Source organism: Diceros bicornis, chromosome 12, assembly GCF_020826845.1.
Source record: "Diceros bicornis minor isolate mBicDic1 chromosome 12, mDicBic1.mat.cur, whole genome shotgun sequence".
Lineage (NCBI taxonomy): Eukaryota > Metazoa > Chordata > Mammalia > Perissodactyla > Rhinocerotidae > Diceros > Diceros bicornis.
Genome location: NC_080751.1, coordinates 75,137,252 through 75,164,999, shown reverse-complemented (window position 1 = coordinate 75,164,999; position 27,748 = coordinate 75,137,252). Strand labels below are relative to the sequence as shown.

Genomic DNA, 27,748 nt, shown 5'->3' with positions numbered 1-27,748 from the left:
TTCCTTCCATCTACCAACTCTCAGTAAATCCCTCTCTGAATGTTGCTAAAACCATCAAAAACAACATCAATTATTTTTCTTAAATCAAGAAGAATCCTTAACCAATATAAATCTTAAGCTATTGTTTATTATCACTAAAAAATTTTGTTCTATTTTTGAGGCATATGGAAGGCTTTCCAAAAGTCCCCAAGGGTCAAAAATTGTATTAATGGGGCTCATACACATTTTATTCTGGTGACTCTTTTCAGTGTTCTTTTTGGCAGAATGGGAACAGTGATGAAATTCTGTGAGACAGGAGGGAATGGTGGAGGTGACAAGGAGCTGGCTGACAAACTCTGCCCTGACTTTGGCCGGTTGTGGGACCCTGGATACACTCATGGTTCTGGGCCTTTAGTGACCTGGTGAAAAAGGGAGTTGAATTAGATGATCTCTCAGGTCCCTCTTTGAGCAATACGTTGAATGGGGGAAAGCAGTGCCATTTAAGAGACAGTCTCCCCTGGCTGATAACGGTGGCCCCAGTATGAAAATGGTCCTACAATGACATGTATTGACTATTGATGTGGATCCTAGCATTTACTGTGCTCTTGATTTTAGTTTTAAGTTGCTGTGAAATTGTATATCGTAATGCTGAAAAGGAGTCATCTCTGAAGAGGTTCAAATTTTCTATCTAAATATTTACCTTCTAATTAAGATTTCCTTTCTTCTTTTGCAGTTATATTCATATAGTTCCCAGAAAACCTGCAAAGATGAGAAAGTTGAAGGAAGTAAGTGTTCACTGCTAACTACTAAAGATGGGATAAATTAGACGATTTGGTAAAAATTTAAATATTAGTATTGATTAAGTGAAGTTTTACAAAAACAGCATTTTATAGGCAACAGCCTGAAAAGGCATGTTGCTCCTGAAGCCAGAATTTCCTGTGCAAGCTTGTCATACCTGTCAAAGCACCTGAGTTACTAAAATGATGGAAGTCACTAAGAATATTCTGAGACCACAGTTAGGGAGATAGTCATCTTTGGGACACACTGTGCAATTGTATATTAAAACTTTTCACTTTCTCTTGTTTTTTGGGATTTAGAAAGATGGGTGGCATGAAAAGTTATTTTAAGTTATACAGTGTTGCATCTAATTATAATGCTAAATTTAAAGATCTGCCCCATGTACACTTACCATTTTTGTACTTGCTGACACTTGAAAGGTCTACAGGATGGAACCTTGCATCTCTGTTCATATTACTTGATTCTTAGCCTCTCCCAAATTTAATGTAAAAGTTAAAAGAGATCCACATTTTTTTAAGAAGCAATAAAAATCGCCAGGTTTTAAGCACGAGAGCTTATTCATATTTAGAATGTAACATGATTTTACTTTAAAAGAAAAGGACTTGTCATTTTGTGGAGTATTTCAAAGGTGAGATGTTTTTAGAGCATCTCCTTCTCTAAGTGGTGGTTTTGCTAGTCTTAAGTTTTCTCCTCTATAAAATGGAGATGAGAATCTTTACCATCGAGGATTGTTGTGAAGATCAAATGATGAAATATGTAATGTACCAGCACTAGATGAATGTTGGTTCTCTTCCCCCACATGTTAAAGAGGCAGGATCTCTCTGTGTCCTTGAGTCACCACCCAGTGTGCCAGCAAAGGACATTCTCATCCTCCGGCACTGATCTCAAGCACCAGGCTGCAGAGGCAGCTAGCTGCTTCTTCCGATTCTCCACTTCAAGGCAGTGCGATGAATCTAGTCAAATTTATTCCTTATTCACCTTACATTGTAGCTTGCCAGGGGCAGGCAGGCAAGTTTCTAACAAGAAAACAATTCTGGCAGTCATTGAATTTCAGGGCTACCTTAATAAAGGGAGTGGAAATGGCACATGATTATTCTCAACAGCTACGTACCTGCTTTCCTCTCTTCAGGTGGGGTGGGGAGTGGGTTTAAGCAGCAAACCTGAAAAGTACGCCTCCAGAGCATCTGTGGGAGGTTGAGTCTGTGTTTATCCTTTGTACATTTCAGTGATTTAAAAAATAAGACACGATTATAAGGTAACATTTAGCATTTTAGGACAGGAAGGAAACGTCCAGATTTTGTCAAACCTCTTTGTTTTCTAGTCGAGGACACTTCGATCAGAGAGGTTAGGTGATGTGCCCAATGTCAAACAAGCATACCAGAATTTAAACTCCCATGGGAGCCTGATCCTCCTCAAGTAGGCCCGAGATTGCTGTGCACTCCCACCAATGAGACTCCAGGTGCCCAAAGGGTTGTGTAATTTTTCGTTTGGAATTTATGCTTTTTTCATTTCAAAAATCTGATTATAAAAGTAGTTCTTGTTGAGTAAAATGTCAAAAATGCTGTGCAGAAAAGCTCAATGAAGAGAATGGAAACCCCGCACAATCCTATCTCCCACAGATCACCACTCCTTGCATTTTGTCACGTCCATTTCCAGTTGTTTTTCTGTGTGCAGCAGCAAGTATATACACAGAGACACACACACATGCATAAACATATGTGTATATGTATATATTTACAGCAATGGAATCCATCAATACATACTATTTTTCTATCTGCTTTTTGTTAGCTGTGTATCATGACAGGTTTCTCATACAGTAAATGATCTTCTGCAACATGATTTTTAATGGCTGCAAAATATTCCATCATGTGAACCTATCATCCTGGTTTAACCCACTCCCTGTCAGCGGACTTGACGTCATTGTGCCTTTTCCTTCTTGTAAACAGTGGTCTAACAGACCCCTGAGAGAGATGTCTTTGCTCACAGTCATGATTGTTTATGGAGAAGTGGAATTCTGTGCCTGTTTTAACCTCTTTAATATTTACTTCCAGGAATTTTCTAAGAACGTATAGTAGCTTCCAGTGGAGTGTGAGCATGCCCATGACTCCCTGTGGGTGTGGTGGGTTGAGCAGTATGACGTGCAGGGTGCGTGGCCCAGGAGGTACTTGGTGCCCTCTCCTTTTGTGGGAGAATTCACTCCCTAAAAATGGATTATGGTTATTGTGGTTTGACCTGTGAATTCTTGTCTTGGGGGGAGTGTAGTGTTTTCATGGACAGGCGTCTGTGTGCAACCAACACTGAGTGAATTGGGGCCATCACCAAGAGCTTTGACTGAAACACAAGCTTTGGTTCAAGAAATCTGCTGTTCCTGTGAGGGGACCATAAGAGTAGCCTGAAATTATGGATCTGTCCCATACGGGGATGTAGAGTGACCAGTCACAGGCAGAGGTTTGTCAGTCACTCGAATGAGTTCTTCTCCCCCTTGTCACCTGTAACTACTCACCCTCACTCTCTTTTGTCACCTCTTACTACTCACCACTCCTTACAAAGCCACATTTTGTGGTCTTTGTGGTTTGTGGGAATATACCCATGATTCCGGAGGTTATATATTTAATGAGCTAAAAGACTTTTCTTTCATTGATTTGTTTTCATTGTTTATGTTATTCTAGGAATAGAAACGCTCTGATGAGATGTCAGATGCTAAATGCTAGGACTTTACGGAGTGAGCCCTCTATGCTGTTGACTTTATGTACGACTGTTCACTTAGCCAGGCTCGCTATGTCCCCATGTCACTTCACGCACTGGACAGACATTTCAGTCCTTGGTGTGCTTCATCAGTGTTTGATCTTTTTCATCTTTCTTCTTATTTTAACATGGAATGTCTATGGTTTATGTTCACAAGTTTTCACACCTGTAGTCTCATCCGGGAAGATGGAAAAATAGAACCATGTGAGGTAGAGCAGGTCTTAATATCTGCCATTTAAAAGATGAATAAAGAGTTCAAGAAAGGTTAAGTGACATTTTAAAATTATGTAGCTAGTTAGTAACAGACCTTGGACTAAGACCAAATATTCTAGAGATGATGGCAGGATTTTCCCCACTTTTTTCTCAAGGAAAGACCATTACTGCATTGTACAGCCTATCAGTGTGAAATGAGTTTCTTCTTTTTAATTCATAGAATTAAGTAATTTGAGGAACTATTTCTGAGGGGCATTTAAGCACTTACCTTACAGGGAGAGAAGCACCATGTGCAGTGAGGGGGTGAAGGCAAATGCCACAAGGTCTTGTAATAAAGGCACAAAACAGACACCACCGGGAAGACTGAGAAGCAGAGAGTCAGCAAGATGGGGCCTGTGATTCTCCAGGATTTGTGCGAAGGGCTGAGGGGAGCGAATGCCCACAGGGTGAGCTGTAGAAAGGGGGCCTTGCCCCTTGGCTGTTCCAGCTCTTTCTAGGGCCAGTGGAGAACAGCTTTGCGTGGGGGAAACCACGTGGGGCCCAGGTGCCCAGGGCCAGGGGAGTTGCGAGCCTGGTACTAAAAGCTCCTGGAGGACTTGTTGGGTGTTGAGGCCACACGCAGCCCTTCGTGCACCTGTTCCGGGTAGCTCATTCAGTGGACAGCCCTTGGCCTAGTCACACATGGGGCTTAGGATGTTTATAGCAGTATTTTTTTTGTAATTACAAAAACCTGGGAACAACTTGAATGTCCATCAGTAGAGAAGTGGTTGAATGATTCATGACGTGTTGTACTGTGATGAGATCTGTAAGTATTGATCTGAAATAGTATCTCTCAGGATGTTGTCGGGATTAAATGAGATGATCTTTGTTGAGCATTCAGCATGTGCCTGGCATGCTAGCAAGAGCTCCACACATAGTTGACATTATTATTACTCATAACATCTTTAAGTTGGAGTGGCTCAGCCTGTCCAAATTTGAGATCCATGAATGCCTACCAAGTTGAATGCCAGTGCAAACAGAAAAATTAAATAGAGTACATTGTAAGCTTTGGCCAAGTCCAAAAATTCAATGTTTAAATATTTTACTAAGTTATTTTGCCTTATTTTGTGATACTAACACCAGAATAGAAATACCTAGCTTTCTGTAGATTATTCTTTCAGAGAATTTCTGTTTTGGTCAAAATAGATTAGTGGGAAAATTGTATAAGCTTCTCAAGAGACCTTAATTTAGTATAGAAATTTACTTAAAATTAATTAGAATACCATAATATACACTTAATATAACTATAGAAATGATTTATAAAATACTTCAATATAATGAATTTGAAATTATGTTTCATTAAATGAAGGAAAATTAGACTCAAAATAAATGCTCTTGGGATCTTGGCTTTCAATGACCGAGTCTTATTAGTTTTAATGAGAAAAATGTCCTTGGTCTCACTTTAATTCAAGGACTTCTATTGCTACATCTTAGAGGTCTGGTTTGTAATCTCAAATTGTGTAGATTTAGGCAGAATTTAGAAGACCTCTCCAGTCCTTTTCTCTCCACTAATAGGAACAAATGAACCCCACTTTAATATTTTTCCCCATGAGAGTTGTGTTCTGATTCTGCTCTCTCAGTGGGCCTATTCTGTATAAAAACAATTATACCATTAATTTAGATCTTATTTGTCTCAAGTTGCTGTGGAAGAGAAGGAAGAGATTCACTGAGGTGAATTTTCCAGATGATTGCAGCTATCAATGAGTCTCACATGAAGAATATTTTAAAATTAACTTTTAATATAAATTTTAATAAAGTTTTATGTGATTCTCCACCTTATTCAAAAGCATGGGGAATGAAATTTAACTTGGTTTTGATGACTCCAGATTAGGCTGAGGCACTTTGGACTGACTGAACCAACACTCAGTTCCGCCATGTTTCTCTTGTGGTCCTGCCACTGGCACTCACTGTTTGTTGTTGAACTGTCCTGAACACGTTTTTGGAAGCTTCTGGTTCTGTTTAAAAAAAAAAAAAGTACTGTATAATTCATGTTCTTTGTACAGAAATGAGAAAATGTATATAATTTAAGAGAAAATACACTCATAATCCTATCACCCAGAGATTAACCACCATGTTTTTCTATATGCTTCTAAATATATAGACATATATGCATATATATATATACAAATTTCTAGCTTTATAAACATATTTATTTGAGCAAAAATGAGAGCCTATTCTACATATTATTTTTTACAAATCTCCCTTTACTTAACAATGTATCATGAAATCTTTACATGTTAACAAATATGCTCCTATAATAACTTTTAGTGAATTCAGAGTATTCCATTATACCATATTTCTCAGCTTTATTGAGGTATAATTGACAAAAGTGTAAGATATTTAAAGTGTACAATGTGAGGATTTGATATACGTTGTGAAAGGATTCCCCCCATCAAGTTAATTAGCACAACCATCACCTCACATATTATCTTTCTTTTTCTTTCTTATTTTTTTGTTTTGTGAGAACATGTAAGTTCTACTCTCTTAGCAAATTTCAATTACGCAACACAGTGTTAAGAACTGTAGTCACCATGTTTCACATTAGATCCTCAGACCTTATTCATCTTATAGCTGAAAATTGGGCTTATTTTGCTTAGTATAATGCCCTCCAGTTTCATCTATGTTGTTGCAAATGGCAAAATTTCCTTCTTTTTTGTGGCTGAATAATATTCCATTGTATTATATAACACATTTTCTTTATCCATCAACAGAGACTTAGTTTGTTTCCATACCTTGGCTATTGTGAATAATGCTACAATGAACATGGGAATACATACAGCTCTTTAAAATAATGGTTTCATTTCCTTTGGATATATACCAGAAATGGGATTGCTGATCATATAGTAGTTCTATTCTTAATTTTTTGAGGAACCACCATACTGATTACTATAGTGGCTGCACCAACTTACATTCCCACCAACAGTGCACAAGGGTTCCCTTTTCTCCGCATCTTCACCGGCGTTTATCTCTTGTCTTTTTGATAACAGGTGTGAGGTGATCTCTCCTTGTGGTTTTGATTTGCATTTCCCTGATGGTTAGTGACACTGAGCACCTTTTCATGTGCCTTTTGGCCATTTGATGTCTTCTTTGGAAAAATGTCTATTTAAGTCCTTTGCCCATTTTTAAATTGGGTTGTTTTGTTTGTTTTTATTTTTTTGCTATTGAGTTGTATGAGTTCCTTGTATAGTTTGGAATTAATCCCTTATCAGGTATATGGTTTGCAAATATTTCCTTCAAATCAGTAGGTTGCCTTTTTATTTAGTTGTTAGTTTCCTTTGCTGAGCAGAAGCTTTTTAGTTTGATGTGGTCTCACTTGTTTATTTTTGCTTTTGTTGCACTTGCTTTTGGTGTCAAATCCAAAAAAATCATTGCCAAGACCAATGTCAAGGAGCTTACTCCCTATGTTTTCTTCTAAGGGTTTTATGGTTTCATGTCTTATGTTCAAGCCTTTAATCCATTTTGAGTTGATTTTTATGTGTGGTGTAAGACAGGGGTCCAGTTTCATTCTTTTGCCTGTGGCTGTCCAGTTTTCCCAACACTGTTTATTGAAGAGACTGTCCTTTCTTCATTGTGTATTCTTGGCTCCTTTGTTGAAAATAGTTGACCATATATACATCGGTTTATTTTTGGGATCTTTATTCTATTCCGTTGATCTATGTGTCTGTTTTTATGCTGATACCATACAGTTTTGATTACTATAACTTTGTGATATAGTTTGAAATCAGGAAGTGTGACGCCTCCAGCTCTGTTCTTTTTTCTCAAGATTGCTTTTGCTATTCAGGATGTTTTGTGGGTAAACTGATGATGTGGGAGAGAATAGGGAGACTTGCTCGAGAACTGTCCTTGAGTGGATGAGAAAAGATAATAAGAGTAATAACAGCTGTCTCTGTGGATTTGCCTATTCTGGACATTTCGTGTAAATAGAATTATACAGTATGTGGCCTTTTGCATGTTACTTATTACACTTAGCATAGTGTTTGCAAGGTTTATCTATGTTGTAGCATGTGCTGATTCTTCATTCCATTACGTGAATATACCACATTTTATTTATCCATTCAACAGTTGATGAACATTTGGACCTTTTTATTATAGCCATGCTGGTGGATATGAAGTCCTCTCCTCTCATTCTTGAAATGATTTCTTTCCTTGTCTTCTGAAACTCTTATCTCTTCTTGTTTCCTATGATTGTTTCTTCTAAATTTTGCTTGTGCAATTATTGTCATTGTCTGTCCTTTGAATATTCATGTCCCTCAGAGCACTGTCCTGGTTCCTTGTCTCTTCTCATTCAGGCAGCACAGTCTGCTTCATCTGTTCCATGACTTCCATTATCATCCATGTGCCCAAGACTCCCAGGTCTCTCTCTAACTCAGGATCCACATCTCTATCTATAGAGCATTGTCACTTGGATGTCCCAAAGACACCTCTAACTCACCATGTCCAAGTTTGAACTCATTGGCTTCTGCCCCAAAACTCAATTTTTTGTGTGTGTTCTCTATGTCAGAGAATGGAACTGTCCACCCAATTCCAAAAACCAGAAACCCAGATATTGTTCTCAACTCTTACCTCTCCCAGCAACTCTGCAGCCTCTCTCACCCCATCCAGTCTACTTCCTCTCAAATCCATTCAGTTATTTCCATCTCTGTTACTTCTATTCTTGTTGAAGGCACCAAGATCTGTTCCTAGAAAAAATCTTGTGCCTTCCAACTGCTCTCCCTACTTCCAGCCTTGTCTCTTTCCAATTTGAGCCACCACTTCCCTTGTTCAAATGCTTCAAGGCGCTTTGATCCGAGAGGATGGAGTTGATACAGTTCACCATGAATGTTAAGGTCCTTCTTGATCTGGCCCTTGCTTTCTTCTTCAGCCTCACTTCTCACCACTCCTTCCTCTATGTTTGGGATCCAGTCCATGATGACTTTCAGTTTCCCAAAAACCTATATCCACATACCCCCTCCTCTAACCAGGATTTTGTGTATGCCGTTCTTCCTGCCTCATGTAACATTTCTTCCTGTCCTCAATTGACTGGCTCCTACTATATTTCAGGTCTCAACCTAGATGCCCCTTCCTCCAGGAAGCCTCCTTTCTCCCCCCATGAGGATTAGGTGCTCTCCTCTGTGTTCCCATAGTTCCCCATGCTTGCCTCTACAGAGCCCTTTTCACAGTGCTGTGTGCTTGTTTACAGATCACTTCTTTAGTGCCTGTGTCCCCACTAGGCTCCCAGCTCTCCGAGGCCAGGTGTGGTGATGGTCTTGTTCACCTTTGCATCCATAACACTTAGCATAGTTCCTACTACAGGGTGGGTCCTCCATAAATAGGTCTTAAATAAATGAATGAAACTGACTGAGCACCTTCGGGAAGTCTGGCAGCCTGGCAGAATTTTAGGGCAGATATTCTCTCCTTGGGTCTTTTCCTATAGATTGGTTTCAGTTGAGGCCCTGCTTCTGAGCAGGGACTTAGCAGCATGGCCAGCAGGCTCCATAATTCATATGTCTGTCTGTCTCTGTGGGATGGTTTTTCTGATTTGCAGAGTCAGCAATTTTGGAGGCATTCAGCATGTCAATTCCAACCTATAAATCCATTTTTCAGAGGGAGTACCTCCGTGAGAGCATGACACACAAATTAGCTGTGCAGCCATTGTCACCAATGCTAATCATGTGGCCAAACTCCAGGTCAGCCTCAGAGAGTGAACCTCATCTGGGTCGAGCTCTGGGATGCCTTGGTTCTTAGTCTCCAAGAGAGTCCAGGGATTCGCTGATCGGCCTGGATGGCAGTGTGGAGCTGTCCTTTGTCCTGAACGAGGCAGAGCTGGGCAGGAGGAAGGGTAGGGGAGATAAGAGTGAGCCTTGATCCTCATTAGTTAATGCTAGTATTAAATAGACCCTCATTGTGCACTCACTCTGTAACAAGTGCTGTCATGGGCAGAGACTTTTCATTTGGCATCTCAAAACCTGACAACATCTTGCAAGTTCAGTATAACTATTTTCATTTTACAGGTGCTCATGCTCATTCCTACTGCCCCATAGCATCTCTTCCTGTCCACTGTGGTGGATTTAATGCAGTTTCCTCATTCTGAGTTGGTCCTTCCATGTTTCTCTTTCCTGCCTGTCCTCGTGTGCTGTGGGGTCATGGTTAATCCTAGGACTAGATGCAGGGTTGAAGGTAGTGATGATGGAGGTGGTGGTAGGGCAACCAGTTCTCCTCCACTTTTTATAGTGTATAATTACAAGATGTTGAATGGGACTTTGCCTAATATCTTGGAATTTTGGCCGACAACTTTCCACTTTCTAAAGTGTCAGATATAGCAATGTAGGATCTACTTAAGATACCAAACTGGTCCGACCATCACCTTTGAAACCTTCCATAAGAAGGACTGTATATTAGTAAATGTATTGGATGAAGGGAATTTTTCAGAGTAGAGGATGCTTTGGTGTTTCTCCTTTGCTTCCTATGGGTGCTTCACATCAAGTATGAGGTTCCAGAGAACCTCTCAGAAAACTGGGTGCCTACCGAAAGGAAGAGCGGCTGGACGCTGAATCAGAGAAGCTCTGCTTGAGAGGAGCATGAGAGGCACTTGGGAGGACTCCACCTGTGAGCTTGAGTTTTGGGTTTGCAGGTGAGTGCAGAGGTTAGACCTACTTCTCTATGCCCCAAAGCATCAGAAGGATGGAGGCCTGTGAGGACAGGGTGGGGAGAGAGCAGTTGTGCAAGCTGCACTCCCACCATATGGTGGGATGGTGTGGCAAAGGTGCATAACTTTTCCTGGGAGACGAATGCCTCAGAAGGTCGCCAGACTTGAGCTGTTCAAGAATAATTGCCAGTCATGGTAAAGGTCTGTGGGGAATGTAGCAAGGGTTGGAGGGGTTGAAGCAAGGAGTCAGCTGGAGCATGCGTCTCCTGCGTTAGAAACAGTGCAGCATGGAGGTCCCTGTGGAGGTTCTCAGAAGAATCCACTAAATCCCTCCTCCCCCTGAAAGCTGTTTTTGGACACTTGCGAAGGAAGTCAGATGCAGCAGCTCCAATGATGTTAGATGTTGCCTGTCTTCTTATACTCTTATACTTATACTTATACTCTTATACTCTTATACTTATACTTATTCTCCAGCCCAGCCTTGGAAAAGCCAGGAGGAGGAGGGGGCTGAAGACAGAGTGAAATAAAAAACCATGTACTCTACCCACTGCAGCCGGGCTAGGCTTGAGCTGAGGGGAGAAGCTCTGCATGGGGTGTAGGATTAAGATTTAAATTGGACTATGTGGGACTTTTTCTGTGTCTGTTGAGGTGATCATATGGTTTTTTTGTTTTTTAATATGAATTACATTGATGATTTTCAAATGTTAAGCCAACCTTGCATTCCTGGGACAAACTCCCCTTGGTCACGAAATATTATCATTTTTATATATTGTTAGATTTTATTTGCTAAAATTTTGCATCTATGTTCATGGAGGAATATTTGTCTGTAATTTTTTATTCTTGTAATGTCTGTCTCTGGTTTTGGCGACATTTCTTCCATAAATGTTTAGTAGAATTTCCTAGTGATGCCATCTAGGCCTGGAGTTGTCTTTGTGGGAAGGTTTTTAACTATCGATCCAACTTGTTTAATAGATACAGTTCTCTTTAGATTGTCTGTTTCTTCTTGAGTGAAACTTCGTAGTTTGTGTCTTTTAATTTGTCCATTCATTTAAGTTGTTGAATTTATTGGCATGAAGTTGTTTATAATATTCTTTTATCTTATTAATATTTGTGGAATCTGAGTGATGTGACCTCTCTCATTCCTGATATTGGTCATCTGTGTCTTCTATTTTTCTTGATCAATCTGGCTATAGGTTTATCAATTTTATTGATCTTCTCAAAGAGCCAACTTTTGGTTTTGTTGGTTTTCTCTGTTTTTTTTTTTTTTGTTCTGTTTTCTGCTTCATTGATTCTGCTTTTAACATCATTCTTTCCTGTTGTGTAGGGAGTTATGATTCTATTTGGGGGTATCTCTTTTCCCCACCCTCACTTTCTTCCCTCTCTCTTTAGGATATCTTTTCCTCCATGCTCCCCCAAATGCCCTTTCCTCCCAGGGCTCAGGCCTTCATGGATGATTTCTGCTGCTCTGTTAGCAGGAGAGGGCTAACTTACTTTCTCTGCCATGTGTGATGTATTTGCATTTTTGTCAGAGACATTTTGGAGACAACATCTTGGCCCAAAGAGTGACCAATGGTAGAGATTTTAGTTTTGGTATCAGGTGGATGGGGAAGACACTTATGGACTGGCTGGCTTTGGCACACACCAGATCCCACCATGCCTTGGGGCCTGCTTGCCTCTTTCCTTCTCACCTCTACTGATTTCGCTCTGTAGACCTTGCTTCCTTCTCCTAGGCTTGTCACAGAAGCTGATTTCAGTAACTCTTCTGTCTCCAAAGGTTGACATTTATCAGCTGCTTTTAACTCTCTTTTAACTCTACAGTTTAACCATACAGGCAGAGAGAATCAATAAATTTTGACAAAATGTATGCGGATAAGCATAAGTTTCACTCCTCCTGCACTTGCTCTACTGCTTCTATTCTTATTTTCCCTCAATTCTCCACCCCCCTAGTCTTCATTTTCTTTCTTTCTTCCTTTTTGGTTATTTTATTCATATTGGCTATTGTTAGAGACCATGCAGAAAATGGAGGTGATTAACACCAAGCCAGCAGGAGTGATTAGTTTCATTTGTTACCATTTTATTTTCACAAAAGGAGTAATTGAGGGTTTCTCTGGGCTGAGCTCACTCCAAGGACACTCATTGGTTGGTTAGTTGCTGTGCATATTGTGTTTCCCACTTTTTGAGAAAGAGGCTCGAGGTTGCTGAGGTGGTGATGATGGTGATGAGGAGAGGGAGGGAGAGAGACTTGCATTCAAGGAATCATCAGTAATTCAAAATAGTTTGGAGAAGAAGAAGTATCTTTCAATAAAAAGAAATAAATCACTGAACAAATAGGATTTGAAATATAAAATTTTGAAACGCATTGCTCTTCAGGAGGAGCAGGTCTGTGGGAAGCACCCTTGCCCAGGAGTCAAGAGCTCTTGGCTTCAGCTGCTTTGGCACAACCTTGCTGACTTCAGGCAAGTCGCTGCTCCAACCCTCAGTCTTGTCATCAGAAACTTGGAACGTTTGCCAGGATGATCCAAAGCCCTCTGCCACTCTAGATCTGGAAGCTTCCACTCAAGGCCCATCATAATTCAGATCAGCTGCTGTCTTAGCGGGCACAGAAGTAACCCAAACATGTACCTCTCCTGCCAGTGTCATCTCAGTCAAGGAGTCCTCCATGAGGGCTGGGCAAGTGTGTGCCCCTGTTTCCTTCCCAACTTTCCAGAGTGGGTAAAATCCTAACTTTTAGAATCACGATAGAACTTTACAAAGTACGTGAAATCAGCTAAGTCAATTAAAAACCCTAGTCATGGTTCTTTTTTTATGTAAAAAATTGCACAATTTTCCAAAAGATGGAAAACAGCCACTGCTCCCCTCCTGCCCCCCCCCCCCATTATTTAGATACATCTGCCTGTTCTCCTCCTTGGGGGCCCATAATGCAGCATAAAACTAGGGAGAGGACTGCAAAAGGCATTGAGGGATTGCCCAGATCTGCCACATTTCTACCGGTAATGGTGCTGGGGTGGATGGAGGGTGATTTCTGACCTGCCTGCCTCTTTCCCATTCCTTATGTCACTGCTCCAGAATGGCTAACCTATTAAGACTCTGACATTTTGGGAAAGAGTGAAGCTGATTGTTTCTTTGACTCACAGCATCACAGAATGAGAATTTGAAGTGACTTTGGAGGTGATCCAGTGCAACATTTTTTTCTTAATGAATAAAACAAGAAATGCAAAGACCACTGCACTTTCCACAAGGTTTCTGTGATCTGTGGCCATTGTGTATCTCTTTAGAAATTGATTTAGACTTTTAGGCTAAGCATCTACTGTTAATTCCTTTAGCTTGGCCATCTCTGTTAATTCACTTTCATGACGCTGCATGGACAAGACTTTGATGAGCACTATTTGCTTATTATGAGATTCTCCTCTCAATGTGGTTACATGATGAGGTCTTTTCTTGATGCTAGATTCTCTTTTTATTTATTTATTTATTTATTTATTTTTCCCCCCAAAGCCCCAGTAGATAGTTGTATGTCATAGCTGCACATCCCTCCAGTTGCTGTATGTGGGACGCAGCCTCAGCATGGCCAGAGAAGCAGCGCGTCGATGCGCGCCCAGGATCCGAACCCGGGCCGCCAGCAGCGGAGCGCGCGCACTTAACTGCTAAGCCACGGGGCCGGCCCTATGCTAGATTCTTTTGAGTCTTTTTTGTTTGATGCTTTGCCTGGAAAAGGCTGTGAGGATGTCTGCTGAGGGTAGTTGGAACAGCAGGACGAGGTGGAAAGAGCAGGGTCTTGGGAGCCTAACAACAACAACAACAACAACAAAAATAACAACAACTTCTGTCAGTTGAGCTATTAACTCACTGCAGGCATTGTGCTAAGCACTGGACATGCACGATCTCATTCTGTGTTACTTATATTGAAAGCACACCTTCTGAGATATACACCACTTTTATCTGCATTGAATGGATGAAGAAACAGAGGCTTGGGGAGGTAACACAACTTGATCAAGGTTACACAGCTAGAGAGTGACACAGCCAGTCTTGGAATGGTGGATGACTCAAAACACAAGCTCCTGAATGCTATAGTGGCATATGTTCAAATCCCCATTTTGCTAAAAACTACTACAATAAAATGCTTTTTGATGGCTTATCATGGCCAAGACACTTAAGAACTGTGTGTTCTTGGGAAGTTATATAAATTCTCTGATTCTTTGTTGCCTGGATATTTGCCTGGTCATTTTGAGGGTTAGTATGAATGCATCTAAAGTCATGAATGTAGTGCTTGATACACCACAGGCATCCAGTAAACCACGGCTCTGCCTGGTGAGGTACACCTCTGGTAGTCTCAAGCACCTTCCATCGTTGATGTAGATTGGCCTAATTACCTTGGACTGTTGTTGGAGATCTCTTCCATGTCTCAGGGCAGGTGAGTGACATGAGTCTTTGAAACTGTCATCACCATCAGACAGACACAGAGAACCGCATTTGCTTGACACCTCTTAGGAGCTTATTATATGGAGTACAGGGGAAAAAAAAATCCAGAATCATGAATTTAATTGCTAGAGTTATTTAATTAGGCAGGTGATATCAGGGTTAATGAATCATTAACACATTAAAAGAGCAATTAGCTCATTGTTTCCATAATTTAATGCAATCAAGCAGAAAGCTGTTTCTTAGGGTAGCTGTACCTTCCCTAACAGAATTTTGCAGAAGACAATTTCTGTTGATTTGTTTTCAAACTAGGGCTGTAAATTCATGCTAGTTGTTGATATTCATGGCATTGATTTTTTTCACTGTTAGTAGGCAGGTGTGCACAATTTTATACATAGTATGACAATAGGGTGACAATGGGCCTAGGTGTGCATTACCACAATTCTCAATGGCCTTTTTTTTTTTTCTGGGATCCTTTCTGGAGTATCAGAGCTGTTTTTCACGTGTCATCACAGCATTCGTTCATTCATATCCATGAAATAGTTGTTGAACTCCTACAATGGTCCACTCGGTGTTCAGGCACTGGGGACACTTTGTGAACAGCACAGTCAAGGTCCTGCTCTCAGGAGGCATACATTCTACAAGGAGGAATCAATAATAAGCAAATAAATAAACATGAAAATATTAGGCCATATTAGGTGCTAGATGGAAATAAATCGAGATGTGTTGTTGGTCAGGGAAGGCCTCTCTGAGGAGCTGACATCTTTAAGTTGACTTCTTTTTTTTTCTTTTAAGATTTTATTTATTTATTTTATTTCCCCTCAAAGCCCCAGTACATAGTTGTATGTCATAGCTGCACATCCTTCTAGTTGCTGTGTGTGGGACACGGCCTCAGCATGGCCGGAGAAGCGGTGCGTTGGTGCGTGCCCGGGATCCGAACCCGGGCCGCCAGCAGCGGAGCGCCCGCACTTAACCGCTAAGCCACAGGGCCGGCCCTAAGTTGACTTAATGCAAGAGGGAGCAAGCTGTGCAAAGATCTAGGGGAACATTCCAGGCTCAAGGTCTTGTGGGTCACAAGCTTGATGTTTAAAGAACTGGAAAAATGAAAGAACAGCCATTGTGTGGGCGGGAGGGGAAGAGAGGTGAGACACGGGAGATGAGGGCAGGGGCCAGCATATGCCAGCTCACATGCGCCTCGTGGGCAGTGGGATTTTAGTGTAAGCAGGGATCTTTCCACGCCTGGGGGCGTTAAGTCAGAGAGTAACCCGTTCTGATTTATGTTCACAAAGGCTACTCTGCCTGCTGTGAAGAGACGACTGTTGGGGTGGGGAGACGAGTTAGGGGAAAGATGAGGGCTTGGCCAGCCTGGTAGCTGTGGGGACAGCAAGAACTGAATGGGTCCAGGGTACAGTTTTGAGGTAGACTGAGATGTGCTGATGGTTTAGTTGTGGGGCGTAAGGGAAGAGAAGACTCAAGAATGTCTCCCAGATTTTGTAGGTGAACAAATGGGTCTAGGGTGGTGTGATTTTCTGAGATGGGGATGTCTGGGGATAATCAGTAGGCTGTGGGTAAAATTCTGCCATTCTGTTTGGACCATAATAAGACCAAGATGCTAAATGGTCTCTCTCTTTCCATTTCCTCCTCTCTCCTCTCTTTCTCTGTCTCTGTCTCTCTGTGTGTGTTGGGAGACTCTCATATTTATTGGATTGAATATTTGTTGCTGTGTGATAGGTATGGCAGTGTGTGTTTTATAAAACATCATCTCATATAAACTCTGCAGGGTATATCATCCCCATTCTGGAAATTAATAAATTGCAGCTCAGAGGTGAAATAGATTCTCCCAAGTCACACGGATAGGAAGATGTAGGCCTGGAATTTGAACGCTGGTCTACCCAACTCCAAAGCCTGTGGTTTTCCACCTGCCAGTCTGCCTCCCAGATTTTCTCTGCTTTCTCATGACTCTTCGTCAGTTCTCTCTCCTGACTAAAGGCGTTTCAGCCTTGCAGCAAGATGCTGAGGCAGACTTCCCAACGGCAGCTCCATCTTTCTTCTCACCCTTCTCCACCCCACGAGCCACGTGGACACTGCCTCCTCGTCTCCTTCAGAAAACACAGAGTAACGCTTTTCCCCTCTCCTCTTTTAAAAAACAGTCCTGGGGAAATCCTGAGATGTCAATAATTTGTCACCTCTGTGAATGGTATGTGCAGCTTACTTTGTCTCTCGTGGTGAACCGGGAGTATACTGGTGTTATTCTTGGCAAAGGAACTTTTGTAGGTGACTTTTACTCAACTTGGGGTAATTCAGTAGAGCTGTGCCCACATCAGAGGGTTAGGTGGCCTGTTTGCACGTGAGCTAGGCAGCCTGGAGGGGCCTGGGAGTGGATGGAGAGCAGACAGCTGGGCAGGCCAGGGCGGGAGGCCCAACTCCGGGTAGAAACCCTCTGTCCCTTGGCCCTCCTTGCTGAGCCAGGCGCAGTAGGAGTTCTAAGCCCTGAACACCAGGTCTAACTCAGGCCAGAGCCTCTACAAGCTGGTGGGGCCTGGCGTTGGAGTCAGAGCATGAGCAGGCAGCAGGCTCCAGGCGGAGATGAGGTCCAGGAGCCAGGGAGTGAGGGAGAGACATGAGTCAGACCTGAACTCTGAGCCACAGCAAAGACTTTTGATACCGAGCAGCTCAAATGCCTTCTGTGAGCTTCATGTTGGGCGGGGTCCGAAGGGAGCTTGGGGCCCAGCCTGGGAGGGGGATGGGAGGATCAGCAGAAGAAGAAGCCCCTGGAGGTGGGGTCCAGGTCAGGCCTTCTGGTGGCCTTGTGTGAGGTAGGATGGCCTCTGAGTGCATCTCTGCCCCGAGGTCACAGTGCAGCGGGGAGCAATCCTGCAGGAGGAGCGGCCTGTGGTGTGAGGGACACTGAGTGAGTTCTAATTAGGGCGTGCTGAAAAGGATGCTGGGTTCTGTTGATTTAGAGATGGCCTTGGAGGGGTGGTGAGCAGATAGGTGGGGGGAGGGGCTGGTGGGGTAGGGCTTCCTGCTGGGAGGAGCCTGAGCCAAGGCATCCTGCAGCAAAGGCCCAGGGCCTGTGTGTGGACTGGCCAGTGGACCAGGTGGCCGACTGGGATGTAATGTGGAATGTGTGGAGTGGCAGAGGGCAAAATGAGGCAGGCAGGGAAGACTGCTTTTCTGTGCTCTCTTAAACAATAGGACCATGAGGAAGAGAGACTTTGCTCACCCACCGGTGGCAGGTCTCAGACTCTTCTCCTGCCTGAGTGTCTGGGCCCCAGTGGACGTGAGGTTGAAGCTGAGTGAGGCCCCAGAGGCAGCTCGGCCCCTCAGGTGGACTCACAGAAAAGAGAAGAGAAAGGTCAGAAAGCACTGGAAGGTGTTCTCACCTGCTGCCAGGACGTTCTGGCTCCAACCTCACGGCCTGAATTAGCAGCTGCCCATCCATTCTTGGGGCCCACAATTTGGCCAAGCCGTGTCCCTGGGGAGTAGACCATCGATGCTTGCTGGACGAGTCGCCAGGTGCATCCTTAGCAGAACCATCCAGCCTGTCTCTCTGAGCCCTCATGGACCACTGTAACCCCCTTGCACTCTGCACCTCCACACGTGGAGCTTGCCGTCCACTTGGAATACACAGCCCTCCGATCCCCATCCCCGGGCATTGTCCTGGCTGGAATCCTGTCCACCAACTAGCATGGAATCCAGCATTCCGTGCACCCCTCCTGGGTCTCCCCGTGTGTCCTATTACCAAGGCCCCCACCTTTACTTAGGTTCTGGGGTGGTGTGGTGCATACCGTGGGTGTTGAACAAGTGTTTATTAGTTTGAACTGAATTCTGAGGTTTTTGTTTTTTCTTTTTTCAGATCAAACCGGTGGTACATTGTGATATAAATGTGCCTTCCAGGTGGCAAACATATCATCGTACCTCCCGACATATAAAGTGAGTACAGAGTCCTGTGTGAGAAGTCACAGCTCCGGGGCTCTTTCAAGATAACGCTCAGCCTGACAGACTCTCCTTTACCTCCTCCCTCCCTCCTCCTCCCCTCCCCCTCTTCCTCTGCCCCCTCTTCCCCTCTCTCTGAGCTAATTCTTCTTCTGGGGACACCTTCTGTAGGACCCAGCCTTGCAGGTGCTCTATACTCTTTCCCTCTTGAACCTTGATTTTGGGAAGCCATCCAGCTGCTGCACCGTTGTTTACAGGTTACATGGCTGTGGGAACACACATGTCAGTCTTAGGCTTTTAATTTTTTTTTAATCTAGCAGTTGCAGCTGCTGGATGTTGAAAGCAAATTTAGCAGTTATTTTTCCCACCATGAGCTCTTACTGTCACAGGCTGTAGGTTACAGCATGTCCTAGAAAAGTGCAGCCTGAGGCCCGGGATGTCCCGGCTGCCCTGGAGCACTGATGGCACTAGGCGTGGAGGTGCCCCCGTGAATATGTCCAGTGGATCCAGGCTGCTTTGTGGGCCAATCTGCCCTATATTTTGGGGGTAGTAGAAAGAGAGCACACTGACTCAAAACATTGGTTCAAATCCTGCTTTTCCTCTTACCGGCTTTGTGAACTGCACGCACTTCATCTCTCTGAACTGGCTTCCTAGTTTGTAAAACAGGACTGATCACATCCACCTGCATGGTGTGGTCGGGTTAACCGGTAACATTTCCCAGAAGCCCGGCCCAGCACTTGTCCCTGGGTAGGAATTCTCCAAACGGCGGCTCTTCTCCCGAATCCTTCTTATATTGTGATGTTTTAATATTTTTGGGATTAAAATCCCTGATGTGAAGTTCAGGATAGCACCTCCCTTTTACCATGTCCTACTCTCTTTGGAAAGACTCTCAGTGAGTTTCCGGAATTGGGGGTCTCAGTGTCAGACGGACACCAGCAGCAGTGTCCAGGCCCAACCTTTGCTAACCGGAATCACATTGGCTACATTCCTGATGAGTTGCCCTTCACTCTCATGCTGACCAGCAAAGGGATGGAGGCCCACGTGGCTAGACAAGCCCTGCTAGACCCGGCAGAGCCCCAGACTGGGAAGCAGAAGGATGAAGGAAACCTGTTTATTAGCTAAACTCTGCTCCTTTCACTTATCCTCAGAACCTCAGCGATCATTTCTTTGATACCTTTCCTTAAGCTTCTGCAAGGGAGACATTTAAACATACTAGGTGCCTTTTACAAATATGAGAGCTGTTTGGAAATAATGAAAGATAGTATTTCTAAATTTCTTGAAGGACATCTCTTTCTGAAGAATGTATGGAAATCTCAGGGAACATTATGGAGGAGCTCATGGATCCTTCCTGGCAAAGACACATCCCTAAAGCTACATTGTTTTTGGCATGACCCAAGACATCCATGATTCTCACTTATCTTGACAGACATTTTTTTCTATCATAAACCATTTACTCTGGCAGCATAGGCTCCATTCAACTAGATGGACCCAAATATCCATCCAAACACAGGGTCTTCTCTACAAAGAAAAGACCAGATCATGTTTGCTTGGAGACCTTGTAACTATAAAAACAGAAAATGGTTATTATGACAGCTTTCAGAGGCCTTGATGTTCGAGGGAGAAAGGGGTTCTGACCCTTCCTTGTAAACGGGGGGCCAAGGTGGGGGGAGTGGGTGGCTTGCTGAGCGTGTGTTCTGCAGAAGTCAGCTGTTGATGCCCCTGACTGGGTCTCCTCAGAATCTAGCTGGTCATGACCAGGAGCGTTTGAAGTCACCAGCTCGGAGGATGAGGCTCAGGTTTAGGTCCTGGTTCTGTCACTGACTAAGCTATTTAATGTGGGGAATGTTGAGTAAATGGTGGCCGTCGTCATCATCATCCAGTCACCTGGCTAAAATCCGTTCCTAGATCCATGTGCTGTTTCCTATTTAAAAAATTTAAAAATATTTCCTATGTAAAGAATTTAAAATACATCCTACTTAAAATGTTTCCTATTAAAAAATTAACTGGCACATTAGGGGCATTGACAAAGTAGTTTTATGCCTTTAACTTCTCTTACTTCAAAGTTATTTTTTAAAATTAACCATTTTTTTATGGCCAGAGTAGTTTATGCTCATGGTAAATATGTAGTTTTAAAATGTATAAATTAAAAGTAAGTCTTCTTCCCACTTTCTATCCCAGTTCTCTAGTAATTTCTGCAGAGGAACCACGGTTAAGAGTTTCTGGAGTATCCTTGTAAGACAAGCTCTGCATATTCAAGTTCTTAGAGGCGTATGTGTACTGCATACACTGTTGTGTATCTTCCTTTATTTTCACCACACAGTTTACTTCGGAGATGGTTCTTTATCAGCACATATAGATAAGCTGTGCTTTTAAAAATGGCTACATAGTATTCCAAAATTTGGGTGTACCATAATCTAACAACAGTGAGCTTTTGCTTTGTGACTGGGGGCTCCTGCCCATCCATTACCTGTCCTCACAGATTTTCCAGGGAGACTGTTCTTGGGTCTTTTAGATGGTGCTGGTTATCCACCCACTCGGAAGGTCAGGTGGGAGATGGACTGTCTGACAGCTGAACAGTGCAGACCTAAATCTGGCACAGCAAGAGGGGGCTAGTTCACTCTTCAACTCAACCAGCAAACTTCTGGAGACGTGTTAAGTCCATCACTCCCTCTGAACTTGCAATTTCCTAATTTATAAATTGGAGACAGCATTTCTTTCCTTTGTCTTTGAAAATTAAAAAAAATTCTTATAGGTAGTTTTCTCCATATTTACATGCTTATTATAAGAAATGTGGAAATCTAGAAAAGTGGAAGAATAACATAAAAATCACTCATTACCCCACTCCTCAGAGTCAGCTACTATTAACTTGGAGGTTCATTTACTTTTAGTGTTCCCTCTGTACCTGCAGTTGTATGTTTTTAAGGTATTAATTATATTTGTCCATTTTTCCCCTGTAAATACAAATTCTGCATAAATAATTTTAAATGGCTGCATAATTCATTATTGTATGGCTATGCCATAATTTATTTAACCATTCCTCCATACTTGCATGTTTAGGTTGTTTTTATATTTTTTTTAAATAAATACTCCCATGAGAAATATCTTTACATGTAAATCTCTGTCCCATTTCCATGGATTGGATTTCATGGAATGGAAGGACTGGGTCTGTGATTATGGGTCCCGTACATGTCGTTGATCTATATTAGCGACTTGCCCTTCGGTAGGCTTGTGCTCACTTTTAGCTATGTCAACTGTGTGTGTGTGTGTGTGTGTGTGTGTGTGTGTGTGTATGAATTAGTCTGCTAGGGCTGTGAAAACTTTAGGGGGGACACAGTTCAGTCCATAACAGTGTGCCTATTTCCCCACACTCAGAATAAGAATATGTATTAAATATCTTTAAAAATTTAGACAAAAATACAACATGACCTTGTTTAAACATTTATTTATTTTATTGTTAGTAGCAATCTAGGTTTGGAAAGACTTTTGGTATACACCATTTAGGAAAACCAACAGATGGAAACATTGTACAAATCTTGATTGTACTAGTAAAATCACATGGATGAATTGGGCTATCACTTGCACAGAACATTCCTTTCTAGGGAGAAAATCCACATGATTTTACTAGTGGGACTAGTAAATAGGACTCTGGGTTGATGGGAAGCCTCTTGCCACAGAGCCTTAGTAGAGAAAACCAAGTCTTTTTATGGTGCACAAACACGTTAAATTAAAATTTATATTTACTCTGAAAAAAAAAAAAGAGATGTATTTCTCCAATTTTACATTATTTGCATTTCAGGAAAAACAGCAAGAATAAAACCACAATGACGATAAATAATAATGTAAAAAATTGAAAACCAGAATTGTAAAGTTGAGCTCCTCTATTGTTAAATATTATTCATTACTTTTAGACTTAGAGGAATAAGCCTTGTGTTTTACCTTATTTTAATATGAGTCACAAGAGTTTGAAACTGTTGCCGCGTGGCTTTGACCAAGTGGCAGGACCTTGTTACCACCAGAGAACTAGTAACTTTGCATTGGATTTTGTAGCAGATCCCTCCCCCCTGTCCCCCTCACCACCCCTCCGCCTGCACACAGAAGCAATAAAATAAACCCGCTGAGATCACAGTGAAGCTGCCTTACAACTGCAAGAGTGAAACCAATTGTTTCTATTATCTTTTCAGAAGACTACACATTCTTTCCTTTGGGATGCTATCTTGGCTCCACGGGAAGGGAAAAATTGCGTTTTTAAAGGCAAAATTTCCCCCTTTGTTTTCCCAATGGACTCAATTTTCTTCCATTTTACCCACCATAGTGGAGGCATATTTTTTAAAAAGTAGAGTTTTGTTCTGTTCATCTGGGACCTTATATTCTGTGAGAGGATGTTTCCCCAACGTTACTGTGACGTCACAGGTTTCAGCATCCCCTGCAGCTCAGAACGGTCCTCTGGGGCGGGGTGTGTACTACCAGGGCTGCTCAGTGCACTGCATGGATTTTACATCCTATAATTACACATCTTTCTTTGAATTTTCAGTGTTTTCTCCTCAAATTTCAGGTACTAGTTAATGCTTTTGTTTCTATTCTTACAGTGTTTTCACAAATGGAAGATTATTTATTCCTCCTGTAAAAATTATTATACCCAAATTCAGCCTGACGGAGTGGAATAGCGTGCTGGCCACGATTGGAGAAAAGGTCTTCCCCCTCGGAGGTGTTCGGAAGTAAGGAGCTCTCTTGTCTGCGGGAGACGGGGCACCGCAGTTCGAGTTGTGCTTTGCTGTGGGAATGCCCGGCCTGGAGCAGCCAGGGCGGAAACGAGGCATTGCAAACTCTGATTTTGCTTCTTCAAAGCTGACAGTATTTCTCCAGTCTTTGTGCCATACTTATTTTAACCAGTTTCTTTCATGTATTCACTCAACAAAGATCGTTGACCCTCTACCATGTGTTAGGTGTGGTGAGCACAGCCTAACAGACAGAGGCGTGCCCACTAAGCCGCTCCTGGTGGGCCAACAATGAACGTTTAGTTAGCCGCTGCCGTTGGTGTGCTGAGGCCTCGCGGTCGGTCTGGAGAAGTCAGGGGAAGCCACATGGGGAGCCCGAGTCTGAACCCTGACTTGGCTGATTAGCGGGGAGATGAAGTCCCTGTATGAAGGAGGCAGCATGGTGCAGTGGCCATTAGTGTCGCCTGGAGCCAAACCTGGTCTCCACCACCTGTGTCCTGGTCACCTCAGGGACATGCTTAACTTTCTTTTTTTTTTTTTTGTGAGGAAGATCAGCCCTGAGCTAACATCCATGCCAATCCTCCTCTTTTTGCTGAGGAAGACCGGCCCTGAGCTAACATCTATTGCCAATCCTCCTCCTTTTTTGTTCCCCTAAAGCCCCAGTAGATAGTTGTATGTCATAGTTGCACATCCTTCTAGTTTCTGTATGCGGGACGCGGCCTCAGCATGGCCGGAGAAGCGGTGCGTCGCTGTGGGCCAGGATCCGAACCTGGGCCGCCAGTAGCGGAGCGCGCGCACTTAACTGCTACATGCTTAACTTCTTGAGGCCTGTTCCTTCATCTGGAAAATTGGAAATAATAATAGTACCTCCTTCCAAGAGTTGTGGTATGTGTGAAGTACTTAAATAGTGCCTGGTGTATGGTGAGGGCTGACGATTATGATGGTGAATAAGGACAGCGTTTTGGGGGGGATCCGACACTGCTTGTTATACACAGCTCAGCATTATTGTGAGGGAGGTAGCTAGACTTGAGGCTGGAACAACTGTCAGGGATCCAGACCATGAACGTCAGGCAGGCCAGGCAAGACTTTGCTGTCTTGTAGGCACTGGGTCCTGTTTGTGTGGAGAAAGCTCACCATGCCAGTCATGACGATGGATTGGAAGGTGGGGTGGAGAGAGGCGAGGTGACAATGGGGTAGAGAGAGGCGAGGTGACCATGGGATTGGAGAGAGGCGAGGTGACCATGGGGTGGAGAGAGGCGAGGTGACTATGGGATTGGAGAGAGGTGAGGTGACCATGGGGTGGAGAGAGGTGAGGTGACCATGGGATTGGAGAGAGGAGAGGTGACCATGGGATGGAGACAGGCGAGGTGACCATGGGATTGGAGAGAGGTGAGGTGACCATGGGATTGGAGAGAGGCGAGGTGACCATGGGGTGGAGACAGGCGAGGTGACCATGGGGTGGAGAGAGGCGAGGTGACCTTGGGGGTGGAAAGAGGTGCTTAAGAGGTTGACATGATAAGTCTTAGTAACTATTTGGCTATAGAGGAGAGGGGACTCCACGGGATTTCTGATTTGAGAAACTGAACCGATGAGGTTCTTTTCTGAGGTGGTGAACACAATACAGGTTTGGATGTGATGAAGGATTGAAGAAGTCAGGTATGACACGCCTGTGGGACCTCCAAGTCTGGGCTGTGAGTTTTAGATTTGTGATTTGTTAACTCAGTGGCTAGTGAGTGGAACTGTGCGTGTGGACGAGACCCTCCTGGGAGCCGGCCCAGAGCAGGGGCACAGCTCAGATGCTGTGGGAGCTTCAATGAGCTCCTTGTCACCTGGTGGGAATGTGGGTCCCATGTAGCCAGATCAAGTTTTTCACAAGAAGGCAGAAGCATCAAATTGTTTAAAACAAAGACAATAGTCATCTTCTAATCAGTTCTTTTATGGCCCCCTTCCTACCCACAGGTGAGGCTTTAGGCGTCCTGTACGAGGCCCCTGCTTTCCTCTGAGTGGGCCCTGGAGAATCTCTCCTGGCTCCCGTTTGCGCTTCCTTTGTGGCCCTGAGGCTTGGAGTCCCTCTTTCTCTCTGGCCTGTTGGTGCCTCGTTGGGCTATTTGGTGCTTGAGCCCAACTCCATAGCTGGGTTTTTGAATTCTCCTTGGCACCGTGCTCTGTGGCGATGGAGTACCTGGCCCTCTGCCTGTTCCCAGTCCTGGACCCTAGAGCTGGCTTGGGCAGAACTCTTGCGAGTCGAGTTTGGAGCAGGAGAAAAGGGAGTCCACAGAGGAGGGTGCACACGCATGGCCAGTGGGGAGATAGGCAGTCCAGAAGGTGGGAGCAGGGCAGAAATGCTTCTAGGGACAAGAATGCCAACAAATGCCGCAGACGAGTGAGATGAGGACGGGAACGGCTCTCAGGACTGCACTGAGCAGGTGGCCCGAGCGCTTGGAGGTGGAAGCCAGGCTGTGTGGGCAGGGCTTGAGTGAAGGGCGGGGAAGGAAGGCGAGAGTGTGTGTGTGGGGGGGTGTGGCTGTAAAAGGAAGAGAGAGGACGGATACAGGAGACACAGGATCACTGCTTGGGGAGGCTCCAGGAAAATACTTTCTTATCAACGAATGTGGGAGACACTTGAGCACATTTTTCCCCTGAGGGTAAAGCCCCAGGGGACAGGGGGTGGTGAAGACGAAGGAGAGTGTAGAACAGTTGGAACAAAGTTCTGAGCAGATGGAAGGCAGTGTGACCTGGGGGCGGGTGGAAAGAAGGTTGTCTTTTGTGAATGGAAAGGAGAACCGGGGCAGCGACAGGGACTAGAGGGACGTGGAATGAGGGGATTGACAAACAGCCTGGAGGGCCCAGCCAGACCAACCTGCAGGACTGTGTGTGCTCTGATCCCTGGCAGCCCAGGGTGAGAGGGAGAAGGCAGGTGGATGGACTCGTCCATGGGCCGAGTGTGGGGAAGGACAGCAGGGGAGAAGTTTGGTTCCGTGTGTCAGCAGGGGTTTAAGGTGAAGGCACGTGGAGACAGAGCTGGCTGTGGAGTGGAGTCAGGGACAGTAGGGTCTCAGACCAGGGGACTGGCCGTTGGAGTGGATCAGAGGGAGGGAGCAGTGGGGAGCTGGAAGGCTGAGAGGCTGCAGGGGGCCAGGTTAAGACCTGGATATTGGGAGCGCTGCCGGGGCGATGAGGAGGCCCAAAGTCTTGCAGTGGGAGTGAGTTGAGAAAGCATAGGGAAGACACAAGTCTTTAAAGCTGAAAAGTAAGGAAATGTGGTCCGATGCCGAGTGTTAGAAGGACCATTTTTCTGGACAGTGATGGTCCCCAGGTGGCGGGCATTGGGCTGGAAGACCAAAACATTTACTCCTGTTTCACTTGCTTGTCGACTAACTCTCTCAGGGGTAAATTAAAGCATAAAAGATTGATTTACTGTCCGCAGTTGTGACACCAACAATGAAAACTGATGCATCCACTTGTGAGTAGGACATAGCGTGTTGGGACGTTTGGGCTGGGTCATTAACCCAGCAAGGACGGTGAATACCAAGGGGGACCTAAATGCACCAGGGAAGGTAGATGTATAAAAATCAGTTCTGTAAAGGCCCAAATGCTTCCGGAATGCAGTTATAAATAGTAGTGTTTTATTCTTAAATAAAGACAATGGTGTGGAACAGGTAGACTTGTGTATGTTTTTGGAAGAAGCCAGAAACAATAGTGGAATTAATCATAACTTTCATGTATAAAATGGTGGTGGTGAAAGTGAGAGGGAATATCCTCATACAGAAGTAAGCAAGGAAATAGGAGATTTAGAGGGAAAATAGGATGTTAGATCAATAGGCTTGTTTCTTTTTTTTCCTGGACTTAAATTAGTTCTTTCTGGTTGCGTTTAGAAAAAGTGCAGAGCTTGGAAATAAAAGAAATGCTTACAAAGTAGAAATAGTAATCGTGAAAGAGTGATATAATATGCACATAACAGTTTTTTTTAATCAATGTATACGCTACCTTTGAACAGAATCTACAGCTAATATTCAACAGACATTTGAAAAGTCATTTGTGTTTATCTGTATTTATCATTTGTTAGATAATGTTAATATGGTTCAGTGGAGGTTTCCACTGCACCTTTTTCTTGTGTCAGTTGGAAACTTAGCCAAATTCTCAGTGGTATTAAAATTAGTTGATTTATTGGCTAGTTTTGAACTTTCGGTATGAGATATATAATCCAGAGAAATCTTTCAGTAAAATTGCCTGGGTCTCTGTGTGAGGGGTTATTGCTGATCTTGGTGTTGGAAAAACG

General features: G+C 43.7%; 1 protein-coding gene across 1 annotated transcript in view; it reads left to right on the top strand.

Moving 5' to 3' along the window:
- DCDC2C (doublecortin domain containing 2C) overlaps nucleotides 1-27,748 on the top strand; it is a 208,817-nt gene that overhangs the window by 7,254 nt on the left and 173,815 nt on the right. The window contains exons 2-4 of the mRNA XM_058550718.1: nucleotides 713-764; nucleotides 18,675-18,751; nucleotides 23,341-23,469. Of these exons, the coding sequence (XP_058406701.1) occupies nucleotides 713-764; nucleotides 18,675-18,751; nucleotides 23,341-23,469 (258 nt within the window). The remainder of the gene's footprint in view (nucleotides 1-712; nucleotides 765-18,674; nucleotides 18,752-23,340; nucleotides 23,470-27,748) is intronic.